The sequence below is a fragment of the Mobula hypostoma genome, chromosome 3 (assembly GCF_963921235.1).
Source record: "Mobula hypostoma chromosome 3, sMobHyp1.1, whole genome shotgun sequence".
NCBI classification, from domain to species: Eukaryota; Metazoa; Chordata; class Chondrichthyes; order Myliobatiformes; family Myliobatidae; genus Mobula; species Mobula hypostoma.
Genome location: NC_086099.1, coordinates 205,366,484 through 205,380,712, shown reverse-complemented (window position 1 = coordinate 205,380,712; position 14,229 = coordinate 205,366,484). Strand labels below are relative to the sequence as shown.

The window sequence follows — 14,229 nt, the reverse complement described above, 5'->3', positions numbered from 1 at the left end:
TAAATCTCCCCTGTGCCGTCTCTAAAGCTTCTACGTCCTCCCTATAATAAGGTGACCTGAACTGAACTCAATATTCCAAGTGTGGTTTATAGAACTGCAATATTGCCCCGTGGCTCTTGAGCTCAATTCCGCAACTAATGAAGACCGACACACCATATGCCTTCTTAACAACCTTATCAACTTGCAAGGCATCTTTGAGTGATCTGTGGAAATGGACCCCAAGATCCCTCTGCTCCTCCACATTGTGGAGAACCTTGAAATAAATCCCATATTCTGCTTTCAAATTTGACTTTCCAAAGTAAAGCTCTTCACACTTCTCTAGGTAGACTTCCACCTGCCACTGCGCCTACGTCTTATGGTCCACACCGTTGGCCAAAGGGCCTGTTCTTGTGTCATACTATTCTATGTTCTGTAATCTATGTTCTTTCATTAAATAATAACCAATTAAAATCCCTCGGATTGCTTTTATACAAGAAAACCTTACCCTAGACCATAAGACCTTAAGACATAGGAGTACAATTAGGCTATTTGGTCCATTGAGTCTGCTCAGCCATTCCATCAGGGCTTACTTATTATTCCTCTCAACCCCACTCTCCTGCCTTTTCTCTGTATCCTTTGATGCCCAGACTGATCAAGAACCCATCAACCCCAGCTTTAAGTATATCCAATGACTTAGCCGTCTGTGGCAATGAATTTCACAGAGTCTCTACCCTCTGGCTAAAGAAATCCCTCCTCACCTCTGTTCTAAATGGATGTCCCTCTATTCTGGGGCTGTGTCCTCTGGTCAGAGACTCTCCACTATAGCAACCATACTCTTGACATCCACTTAACCCAGGCCTTTCAATATTCAATAGGTTTCAACGAAATCCCGCTTCATACTTCTAAACGCCAGTGAGTACAGACCTAGAGCTATCAAAACCTCCTTAATGTCAACCCTTTCATTCCTGTGATCAATCTTGTGAATCTTCTCTGACCATCACCAATGCGAGCACATCTCTTCCCAGATAAGGGGTCCAAGCTGCCCACAATACTCCTAGTGCAGCCTGACCAATAACTTATAAACTCTCTGCATTACATACAAGTTTTATATTCCAGTGCCCTTGAAATGAATGCTAACATTACATTTGGCTTCCTTCCCACCAAATTAACCTGCAAGTTAACCTTTAGGCAATCCTGTACCAGGACTACCAATTCCCTTTGCACCTCTGATTTCTGAATTTTCTCCACATTTGTAAAATAGTCTAGCCTTTATTCCTTCTACCAACATGAATGACTATACACTTCCCTACACTATATTCCATTTGCCACTTATTTGTCCATTCTCTCAATCTATCTAAAATCTCCTGCTTCCTCAATCTACCAAGCCCCTCCATTTACCTTTCCCACAAACTTGGCAACAAAGCCATCAATTCCATCATCTAAGTCATTGATGTACAGAATAACGTGAAAAGAAGGGGTCCCAACACCGACCCTTGCAGAACACCAATAGTCAAGAACAGCCAACCAGAAAAGCCAATCTTTTACCCATGCTAGTATCTTTCCTGTAATAATCTGGGCTCTTATCTTGTTAAACAAATTCATGTGCAACACCTGAAAATCCACTGACTCTCCTTTGTCTATCCTGCCTGTTATTTCCTCAAGGAATTCAAACAGATTAGTAAGGCAAGACTTCCCTTTAAGGAAACCATGACAAATATGGCCTCTGTTACCATATGCCTCCAAGTACCTTAAAACACCATCATTAATAATGGACTCCAAAAACTTCCACCACCACTGAAGTCAGGCTAACTGGCTATAATTTGTTTTCTTCTGCCCTTTTCCCTTCTTAGAGTGGAATGACATTTCCAATTTTCGTGTCCTCCAGACCCATTCCAGAATCTACTGATTATTGAATGATCATTACTAATAGCTCCACAATCTCTTCAGCAACCTCTTTCAGAACTCTCGTGTCCATCTGGTCCAGGTGACATATCTACATTCTGGCTTGTTGCTTCCCAAGCACATTTTCCTTAGTAATTCTCCTCTGGACCCTCTCTAATGCCATCACATCCTTTCATAAGAACATAGAGCATAAGAAATAGGAGCAGGAGTAGGCCATTTGGCCCGTTGAGCCTGCTCCGCCATTCAATAAGATCATGGCTAATCTAACCATGGACTCATCTCTACCTACCTGCCTTTTCCCCAACTATGCAAAAAATCTATCCAAACTTGTCTTAAATATATTTACTGAGGTAGCCTCCACTGCTTCATTGAGTAGAGAATTCCACAGATTCACCACTCTCTGGGAAAAGCAGTTCCTCTTCATCTCCATCCTAAATCTACTCCCCTGAATCTGAGGCTATGTCCCCTAGTTATAATCTCACCCACTAGTGGAAACAACTTTCCTGCCTCTATCTTATCTATCCTTTTCATAATTTTATATGTTTCTATACAATCTCCTTTCATTCTTCTGAATTCTTGCGAGTACATTTCCAGGCAACTCAGTCTCTCCTCATAGTCTAACCCCCTCATCTCTGGAATCAACCTGGTGAACCTCCTCTGCACCGTCTCCAAAGCCAGTATATCTTTCTTCAAGTAAGGAGACCAGAACTGCATGCAGTACTCCAGGTTCGGCCTCACCAGTGCCCTGTATAACCTCCCTGTTCTTAAATTCAATCCCTCTAGCAAAGAAGGCCAACATTCCATTTGCCTTCTCGATAGCCTGCTGCACCTGCAAACCAACCTTTTGTGATTCATGTACAGGCACTCCCAAGTCCCTCTGCTAGTCCTCTATCACAGAGGACAAAGGGAGGAGAAGATGGCGGCGTGACGGCAGCTGGCGCGGCCTCCAGTGAATAATGTCTGTAACTTGTCAAGTAGAGGACCGTGCACAATTCTGATCTGATGGAGATGGACATGAGAGTATGGAGGAACATCTGGAGAAACTTCTGAAATGCCCACTTCACTGCCGCTGTTACTGTGTGGTAACCGGAATCTCCGGAGCAGAAGGCCCCGAATCCTCGACTTTGCTTATTTCAGTGGCCAGGGTGAGGTCGAAGGTGCTGAGCAGAGGATGGCGCTCGGGAGGCTGTATCGGAGGGGCTGGTTGGAGGCTTGAAGTTTTCGGATGTACGGACTCAGTGTCGGCTGTGGTTGGCTGCTTCCAAGGCATCGGCAAGTTGACGGTGCCTGGAGGTTTATGGCAGGGAGTTTCTCCCTTTTGCCGTCTGCTATCGGGGACTCGGGAGTCGATCGATTCGTGGACTTTGAGACTTTTTTTTACAGTGCCCATGGTTTGTTGTTTATCAAATTATGGTATTGCTTTGCACTGCTGTAACTATATGTTATAATTATATGGTTCTGTCAGTGTTAGTCTTTGGTTTGTCCTGTTTTCTATGATATCTCTCTGGAGAAACATTGTATCATTTCTTAATGCATGTATGCATTTCTAAATGACAATAAAAGAGGACTGAGTGTTCTCATAATCTAATCTAATCCTTCCTTAGCAGGGAGACCATACTTGTGCACAATGGTCTCTTCATCAGAGCTCCACATAATTGCAATAATCTTTACACTCTCACTTCTCTGCCCATTCCACCACCCTGTGTTTACCTCATTGCAATCTATTACAGTACTGTCCTCCTCACAATTCACAGAGGGTGTGATCTAAGTTTAACTACCAAGTGAGTTTGCATGCAGACTAGTTTGAAATTATATCCTAATATCTACATATAAATCCATACACAGAGTCATATAGAATGGAAATGGGCTCTTCCATTGACTCTGTCCATGCCAATCTACACTCATCCGATTTGCCTGCACTTAGAACCATAGCCCTCCGTGTCTTGTTTATTTTGGTGTTCATCTAAATGTCTCTTTATTCCACCATCTCCTCTGGCAGCATGTTCCAGCTATAACCATTCTCTTACCCCTCAGATCCCCTTTAAACTCTTTCCTCTCACCTTAAACCTATGCTCTCTTGTTTGTACCATGGGAATGTCAACCCTATCTAAACCTCTCATCATCTTATATACTCCAGCTGGTCATCCCTCTGCCTCATTCAGCTCCAGGGAATACAAACCTGTTTATCAAATCTGTCCACATCACTCAAATCCTCCAATCCAGGACACATCCAGTGACTCTTCAATGAAATCACATTCTTCCTCTCAATGCCTGTACTCACTGGAGTTTACAAGAATGAAGGGGGATCTCATCAAAACCTATTAAAAATTGAAAGGCCTAAATAGAGTGGATATGGAGAGGATGTTTCCAAAAGTGGGGAAGTCTAGAACCAGAGAGCACGGCCTCAGAAATTATTCCAAGTGCGCTCTAACTCTGTTTGTGAACTTGCAATATGCCGTCCTAACTCTCATATTCTATGCCCTGATCTATGAAGTCAAGCATACCATTTGCTTTCTTCACCACTAATGGTGCCATTTTCAGTGAACTGTGGACTTGGATCCTCAGGTCACTCACTATGTCAACATTCTTTAGTAACTTACCAGTTACCGCATGGACAACCTCAGACACCCCACCCTGCAAAAACTAGTTTCAGGGAGGTAGCACCATCAATTTGTGGGAGACTCCCGGAACTTCCGGGAGAGGTGGGATGTCTGCAATAGAGTAGCTCCTTAGCAGCTAGCCAGCTAGTTTAAATAACGTTAGCTATGCTAATGAATGAATGACACCTGTTAAACTCACCTCAACATGTCTCTTACAGTCATTTGGGCAACAGAAAAGTCACTGTTGCAAACAGTGCAGCGAGCAACATCGTCATTATTTTTGACCCCTATTAGGCAGGGGTATACTTCAGGGTAGTCTGGGGTGACGTACGTTTTATATTTTCTTCTTTTGGAACACTCTCCCATGGTGCGCGCGTGCTCTCTCTCTCTCTCCCCCTCCCTCCTTCCCTCCCTCCCTCCCCATCTCTCTCTCCCCCTCCCCCTCTCCCTCTCCCTCTCCTTCTCCCTCTCTCGTGGTCGCTCTCACGCTCTCTTGCTCTCAAAAAAATCAATTTCCGGGACACTGTATATAATTTGTGGGCATCAGGAAGCCACTGCTAAAATGCGGGAGACTCCTGGAATTTTTGGGAGAGGTGGGACGTATACAACCTTTCTCACTATCCACAACCCCATCAGTTGTTGTGTCATACGTAAACTTCTCATCATTCTCCTACTTAAAAGATATGTAATCATACCTCCTACATAAACATCCACTTACAGCAAATATCCCAGTACCAGTCTCTGTGATATACCCCCAATCACAGACTTACAATCAGACAATCCTTTACCCTCTGCCTCCTATGACCAAGACGCCTTTGGATCCCATTAGCCAGCCAGCCTTGGATTCCAGGTACTTTCACCTTCTGGACTTGCCTTCCAAGCAGGACCTTAACTGAATCCAATGAATCACCACACATGATGCTATGATGACTGCTTAGTGCTGGCAACAGCCAGGGCCCTCTCATTAAGTATGGGAAGGCCCTGGCTGTTGCATTGTCAACACTATTCTTGAAAGGCTTAAAAGTATCTTACACAACATAGGCAGGGATATTGTTTGCACAGGTGAAAGTCAATAGAAAATTGGCATTTTTTATTAATAGCGTTGGACAGAACCCTAATGCAGAACAAAAGGCCTCACTGATGAAAATAGATGATTCATGCAAAACCATGTGTACAGTACCTCACAGAATGTCATTTCTTTAGATTATTATTACGGTATTACTATAAATTACCAATGTTAAAGTGCAGCAGTGTTTGTTAGCAGCTTTTATGGTCTCATATTGAATGTGCTATTAGGTCAGGTTAAAGGAGACCAGCTCCGGAAAGTTTGCTGGAAAAAGACATTGTGGTGTGGAGAGTGGTGGGAGGAAAATGTAGATTTACTTGTCACATTTCATTCGTATTCAGGTTATTATCAATTTAGATAAACCTTTTGAATCCATCTCTAAAAACATTTTAACATCACCTAGGATGAATTCTCCATTCACAAATGCCTTCCCCCTTGTCTTTTTTTTTTTAAAAATTCCTAAGATTTTTAGCATTAGAAGAAACAATCCAGATTCTAATAAAGACCTGGTTCTCTGCTGAAGTGCCTATAGATTAGTGGACAGGGCAAGCTGACTGTTTCTCCAACCTTGGCTGGCATCCAGCAGGTGTAATTATCCCAAATCCCAGCACATCCTGGAACAAAAAGAAAAGCAAACACGCCTTTAGTGTCATTGTGTAATTAAGGTTCTTTTGTGTAAACATCTTTCAGTATTAACAGACAGACAATCAACGATAAAGTATATACGTCATTTATAGTTTCTCTTCTAAACATTCAATTCATTGTCTGACAGAAGAGGTGACAGCAAAATGAAGACTACTGTAGTTTATCCATATGGATGAAAGACCCTGACCCAAAGCCTCAGCTATCCATATTTCTTTCTACAGATGCTGCCTGACCCACTGAGTTCCTCCAGCATCTTATTTGTTGCACCAGATTCCAGCACCTGTAGTCTCTTGTGTCTCTGCTACAAGAAAATTCATCTGGCTAAGCAGTGTCTGTGGCTCAGTCATAGAGTCATAGAGCACCACAAGCCCTTCAGCCCAACTAGTTCATGCTGAACTATTGTTTTGCCTCGTCCCATTGATCTGCACCTGACTCATAGCCTTCCATGCCCCTCCCATCCAGGCATTTAACCAAACTTCTCTTCAATGCTGCAACTGAACCTGCATCCCACCACTTCTGCTGGCAACTCATTTCACACCTGCATCACCCTCTGAGTGAAGAATTTCCCCTTCAGGCTCCCCTTAAGTATTTCACCCTTCACCCTTAACCTATGATGTCTAGTTCTAGTCTCATCCAGGCTCAGTAGGAAAAGCCTGCTTGCACTTATCCTATTTATACCTGTCATTATTTTGTTTTCCTCTGTTAAATCTCCCATTATTCTCCTGCACTCCAGGGAATCAAGTCCTAGCCTATTCGACTTTTCCCTATAACTCAGGTTCTCAAGTCCTTGTAAATTTGGGATGGTTCATGGTTTAATTAGAGACATTGAATCAGCCGCAGTTCAACCCACTGAGTTGATCAAGCAGTTTGTGTTTTCCTCCAGATTTCAGCCTTTGCAGTTTCTTGTCTCTAGATATGAGGTAATGGCTGGGCAAGACCAGCTATGATTGGTGGACAGGCTTGAACATAGAACATAGAATAGTACAGCACAGTACTGGCCCTTCATCCCACAATGTTGTGCTGACCCTTAAACCCTACCTCCCATATAACCCCCCACCTTAAATTCCTCCATATACCTGTCTAGCAGTCTCTTAAGTTTCACTAGTGTATCTGCCTCCACCACTGACTCAGGCAGTGCATTCCACGCACCAACCACTCTCTGAGTAAAAAACCTTCCTCTAATATTCTGCTTGAACTTCCCACCCTTTACCTTAAAGCCATGTCCTCTTGTACTGAGCAGTGGTGCCCTGGGGAAGAGGCGCTGGCTATCCACTCTATCTATTCCTCTTAATATCTTGTATACCTCTATCATGTTTCCTCTCATCCTTCTTCTCTCCAAAGTGTAAAGCCCTAGCTCCCTTAATCTCTGATCATAATCCATACTCTCTAAACCAGGCAGCATCTTGGTGAATCTCCTCTGTACCATTTCCAATGCTTCCACATCCTTCCTATAGTGAGGCAACCAGAACTGGACACAGTACTCCAAGTGTGGCCTAACCAGAGTTTTATAGAGCTGCATCATTACCCCGCGACTCTTAAACTCTATCCCTTGGCTTATGAAAGCTAAAAGCCCATAAGCTTTCTTAACTACCCTATCTACCAGTGACGCAACTTTCAGGGATCTATGGACATGTACCCCCAGATCCCTCTGCTCCTCCACACTACCAAGTATCCTGCCATTTACTTTGTACTCTGCCCTGGAGTTTGTCCTTCCAAAGTGTACCACCTCACACTTCTCCGGGTTGAACTCCATCTGCCACTTCTCAGCCCACTTCTGCATCCTATCAAGGTCTCTCTGCAATCTTTGACAATCCTCCACACTATCTACAACACCACCAACCTTTGTGTCATCTGCAAACTTGCCAACCCACCCTTCTACCCCCACATCTAGGCCATTAATAAAAATCACGAAAATCAGAGGTCCCAGAACTGATCCTTGTGGGACACCACTAGTCACATCCCTCCAATGCGAATGTACTCCCTCCACCACCACCCTCTGCCTTCTGTAGGCGAGCCAATTCTGAATCCACCTGGCCAAACTTCCCTGGATCCCATGCCTTCTGACTTTCTGAATAAGCCTACCGTGTGGAACCTTGTCAAATGCCTTACTAAAATCCATATAGATCACATCCACTGCACCACCCTCATCTATATGCCTGGTCACCTCCTCAAAGAATTCTATCAGGCTTGTTAGACACGATCTGCCCTTCACAAAGCCATGCTGACTGTCCCTGATCAGACCATGGTTCTCTAAATGCCCATAGATCCTATCTCTAAGAATCTTTTCCAACAGTTTTCCCACCACAGACGTTTCCATTCTGTAATTGTTAATTCAGCATGTCACCTAAAACTTTGACAAGCCTCTGTAGATGCACAGTGAAGAGTTTCCTGACCAGTTGCGTAATGGCCTGGTACACAAACACCAATGCCCAGAAATGGAGTAGCCTCTAGCAAGTGGTAGATACAGCCCAGTCCATCACAGGGAAAGCCTGCCCCACCATTGAGCACATTTACAAGAAAGCAGCATCCAGGTGATCAAAGACCCCCACCATCCAGGCTATGCCTCTTCTTGCTATTACCATCGGGCAGGAGGTACAGAGGCCTGTAGCACGGGATTCAGGAACAGTTATGGTCGTACAACCATCAGGCTCCCATACCAGCATGGATATCTTCACTCACTATGACTCTGAACTGATTCTACGACCTACAGGCTCACTTTCAAGGGCTCTAGGATTCATGTCCCTAGTATTATCTTTTTACGTGCATAACGTGCCTTCCTTTGCACGATGATTGTCAGTCATTGCTTTTATATACTTTTTCATGAGTGTTATTGTATTTTATTTTCCTGTAAATGCCTGGAAGAAAATGAATCTCAAAATAGAACACAATGACATATACAGTATGTATTTTGATAATAAATTTACTTTAATAGCACACTCCGGCAGCTGGCTGATATAACACTGCTGGGGAAACATTGCGCTTAAATCAGGCCGCAATGAGGCGGGCGTGTGGAGGCTGCAATGCAGCTTATAATTGGCAAGGCCAGCTGCTCCTGACACATCTGTGAGTCACACTTGTCGAGCTGCTGCCATCAGGGTGATGAAGTTACTCCAACAGACCCATCTAATTGATACACAGGACAGCGAGAGCACATTAAAAAGAGGCACTGAGAAGCTAATAAGCTCCATCAGGCTTGGAGGCAATATCTACCTTGGATGACAGGACTGATTCAGGAGATTTCACGATGTTTCCTGTCAGATAATAATGGTGTGTACATTTCTTATTCCCACACATCCACCTCTCCAAACTAAAAGTTCTAGACTTACCGAAACTGTAGACATGACCTTAAATTTATTTTGCCTATGAAGCCCGCAGACAAAGTTCTACCAATTTTTACTTGACTTATTGGCTGAATCATAGATTCATACATCACGAAAATAGGCTCTTCAGCCCATCGTGTCCATGTTGACTACCGAGGGCCCATTTAAACTAACCGTCCAATAATCCCATTTTATTTTCCCACATTTACATCAATCACTCTGGGTTCTACAGCTGACAATGAACTTGCAAACCTACACATCTTGGGAATGCCAGAAGAAAATGGAGCACCTAGAGCAGAAGTTCCCAACCTGGGGTCCTCAGACACCTCGCTTAAAAAAGCGTTGGCAACCCTTGACGTCAAGAAAACCCACACGGATTTAATTTGTAAAATGTTACCAGATTATGCTTTTCTGTTCATCATTATCACTATTTTATCACATAATTACCACATCATTATCATTCATCAAAGCTTGCAGAGAGATTTAGGCCAGTTAGAAGAGTGGGCTGAAAGATGGCAGATGAAGTTTAATGCTGATAAATGCAAGGTGCTACATTTTCGTAGGACTAATCAAAATAGGACATACATGGTAAATGGTAGGGCATTGAAGAATGCAGCAGGACAGAGGGATCTAGGAATAATGGTGCATAGTTCCCTGAAGGTGGAATCTCATGTGGATAGGGTGGTCTTTATTAATCAGAGGATTGAGTATAGGAGTTGGGATGTAATGTTGAAATTGTATAAGGCATTGGTAAGGCCAAATTTGGAGTATTGTGTACAGTTCTGGTCACCGAATTACAGGAAAGATGTCAATAAAATTGAGAGAGTACAGAGGAGGATTACTAAAATGTTGCCTGGGTTTCATCTCCTAAATTACAGAGAAAGGTTGAACAAGAAGGTCTTTATTCTTTGGACTGTAGAAGGTTGAGGGGGGACTTGATAGAGGTGTTTAAAATTATGAGGGGGATTGATAGAGTTGACGTGGTTAGACTTTTTCCATTGAGAATGGGGGAGATTCAAACAAGAGGACATGAGTTGAGGGTTAAAGGGCAAAAGATTAGGGATAACATGAGGGGGAACAACTTTACTCAGAGAGTGGTAGCTGTGTGGAACGAGCTCCTGGCAGAAGTGTTTGAGGCAGGTTCGATGTTGTTGTTTTCCCCCGGGATCAATAAAGTATGACTATGAATATAAAGTTAAATTGGATAGATATATGGACAGGAAAGGAGTGGAAGGTTATGGGCTGAGTGCAGGTCGGTGGGATTAGGTGAGAGTAAGAGTTCGGCACGGACTAGAAGGGCCGAGATGGTCTGTTTCCGTGCTGTAACTGTTATATGGTTATATGGTTATATGGTTATTATCACTGCTAAAACGTGTGATGTGTGTGCCGTAGTAAAAATGCAATTGAATTGTTCCCTGCTATGGGAATATTGCAGCTTTAAATTACTACTAGTATCAGGCACAAGGGTTGATCATTAAATTTGTGGAGATGTTGTTGATAGTGAAGAAGGGCATTGTAGATTACAAGGAGATCTTGATCAGTTAGGAGAGTGGTCTGAGGAGTGGCAAATGAATTTCAATACAGATAAGTGTAAGGTGACGCATTTTGGAAAGTCAGACCAGTGTTGGACTTATGCTACGAATGATGAAGTACTAGGCAAAGAGAGAACAAGGAGCACAGTTTATTGAAAGCAGCATCGCAAGTAGACAGGATGTTGAGAAAGCTGTTCAGCATGCAGACCTTCATCAGTGAGGGCACTGATTATTGGAATTGCGACATTATATTGCATTGATGAGGTTGTACTTGGAGTATTGTACCGAGTTTTGGTCACCCAAATAGGAAAAATGAGGTCAAACTGGAAAGAAATCAGGGAAGATTTACGGGGATGTCAGCAGCTGGATCGGTTTGTGGTTGGGGTGACTCAGAACCCCAATGATCCTACAGGCCCTTTTTACACACCTGTCTTTATGAATGTCCTGAATAGTGGGAAGTTCACACCTACAGATGCACTGGGCTGTCTGCACCACTCTCTGCAGAGTCCTGCGATTAAAGGAGGTACAGTTCCCATACCAGGCAGTGATGCAGCCACTCAGGATGCTCTCAATTGTGCCCCCATAGAAAGTTCTTAGAATTCTGGGGGCCCATACCAAACTTCTTCAACCATCTGAGGTGAAAGAGGCGTTGTTGTGCTTTCTTCACCACACAGCCGGTATGTACAGACTACGCGAGATCCTCGGTGATATGTATGCCAAGGAACTCAAAGCTGTTCACCCTCTCAACCCCAGATCCATTGATGTCACATCCCTGAGGGCACCTGTGTTGAGGGTCAGAGGGGCAGAGGTGAGGGAGCCCACTCTTACCACCTGCTGGCGATCTGACAGGAAGTCCAGGATCCAACTGCACAAGGCAGGGTGAAGGCCGAGGTCTCTGAGCTTCTTAGCAAACCTGGAGGGAATTATAGTGTTGAACGCTGAATTGTAGTCCAAGAACAGCATTCTCACAGAAGCATCCTTCTTTTCCCAATGTGTAAGGGCGGTGCGTAGAGCTGTGGCTATTGCGTCATCTATTGATCGGTTGTGTCAGTAGGCGAGTTGTAGGGGTCCAGTGTGGGTGACAGCAAGCTGCAGATGTAGTCCTTGACCAGCCTCTCAAAGCATTTGCTTATTATCGAGGTGAGTGTGACAGGACACCAGTCGTTCAGACGTGTTACCTTGGTCTTTTTAAGGTACAGGGACAATGGTAGATCTTTTGAAGCAGGAGGACACTCTACACTGGGGGAGGGAGAGATTAAAAATGTCTGCAAGCACACCAGCCAGTTGTGCCACGCACAATCTGAGTATGCGCCCTGTGATGCTGTCCGGTCCTGCAGCCTTGCGTCTGTTCACTCATTGGAAGCGCCTGCGTACTCTAGCCTCAGAGAAGACCAAGCTGCAGGTCGCTGCAGCGGCTCTCCCCGGGGGCTCAGTGTTGGCGACATCGAACCGAGAGTCAAAAAGATTTAGCTCATCTGGGAGAGAGGCAACAATGTTGGAAACACCGCTGCGTTTAGCTTTGAAGTCTGCGGTGGTGTGCAGACCTTGCCATAAGCTGCGTGTGTTGTTGGAGGAGAACTGTGGATCTTGTCCTTGAATTGTCGTTTGAGAAGTACTTGGATTTGTATATGCAAGAGTGGGGCTGAGAAGGATATGGGCTGAACACAGGAAATTAGGAGCAGATGGTTAGGCATGGAATCGATGGGCCAAAGGGCTGGTACCTGTGCTGTATTTCTCTATGACTCTGTATAGGGAGAATTGCAAACTGCACACGAGCAGCCCCGGTGGCCAGTATTGAACCCAGATCTCTGGAGCAGTGGAGCAGCAACTCTGCTAACTCCACCAAAAGCATTCACAAACTTCTACAGATGTACCGTGGAGAATATTCCAACAGGCTGCATCACCATCTGGTAAGGGGGGCACGGTGCGCGTGGTGGGTGTCTACTGCACGGGATCAAAGTAAGCTGTAAAATCAGTCAGCTCCATCGGGGGCATTAGCCTCCACAGTATTCAAGGAGTAATGCCTCAGAACGGTGTCGATCATTAAGGACCCCCATCACCCAGGTCATGCCTTGTTTTCATTGCTACCATCAGGAAGGAGGTACAGAAGTCAAAAGGCACATTCTCAGTGATTCAGGAACAGTTTCTTCTCCTCTGCCATCCAATTTCTGAATGAGCATTGAACCCATGAACACTTAACTTAAGTCACAGTTTTTTCTAAATTTAAGGCATCTGTTAGTCTTGCGAGACTATGGATCTGCGCCTGGAAAGTCTTCACTCTCCAGGGCGCAGGCCTGGGCAAGGTTGTATGGAAGACCAGCAGTTGCCCATGCTGCAAGTCTCCCCTCTCCACGACACCAATGTTGTCCAAGGGAAGGGCATTAGGACCCATACAGCTTGGCACCAGTGTCGTCGCAGAGCACTGTGTGGTTAAGTGCCTGGCTCAAGGACACAACACGTTGCCTCGGCTGGGGCTCGAACTCACGACCTTCAGGTCGCTAGTCCAATGCCTTAACCACTTGGTCAAGTTCTATTATGTATTGCATTGTACTGCTGCCACAAAGACAACACATTTCACAACATATGCTGGTGATATTAAGTCTGATTCTGATACCTTTCCTATTATTTTTCACTAACCTTTAATGGTGAGTAAGGTTCATGGTCTAATTCAGTAAGATATCGACAAACTTGCCAAATTTAAATAACTCCTATCAAAGTTGTGATGATTGCAATGTACAGTGAGCACATGGGATCACTATCTCCATCACCACCACCTTCAGTTCCTCTCTAATCACATACTATACCTACTTGTAAAAGTATAGACATGCTCTTTCACGGTACAAGATCATATAACTCCCTTTTCAACATCACATAGACAGCAGTGGTTCAAGGAAATAATTGGAAAGGCAATACAATTTTGGCTTTGTCTGCAATTAATATACAAGTTAAAATTCAAAGACCAGTGGAATTTCTGCAGCAAATTAGAAGCAAAAGTTGATCTACTTTAACACAGAACATTTCAGTAAATACTGTGTAGTGTGTGAAATTAAATTCAAATATGACATCTACCAGGTAAGAATAACATATCCCACCCTTGTCAAATACAGCCTCGCCTTTTTATTTTTGGCACAACACCATTCATTAAAGACTCAGTCAGCCATATATTTTGGTTTTAGTATGGGCAA

General features: G+C 44.1%; 1 protein-coding gene across 3 annotated transcripts in view; it reads right to left on the bottom strand.

The window, feature by feature from the left end:
- Positions 1 to 14,229, bottom strand: part of LOC134344501 (vasoactive intestinal polypeptide receptor 2-like) — a 201,484-nt gene that overhangs the window by 150,482 nt on the left and 36,773 nt on the right. For all 3 annotated transcript variants that reach the window (XM_063044403.1, XM_063044404.1, XM_063044402.1), the window contains one exon: positions 6,054 to 6,161. In XM_063044403.1, the coding sequence (XP_062900473.1) occupies positions 6,054 to 6,161 (108 nt within the window). The remainder of the gene's footprint in view (positions 1 to 6,053; positions 6,162 to 14,229) is intronic.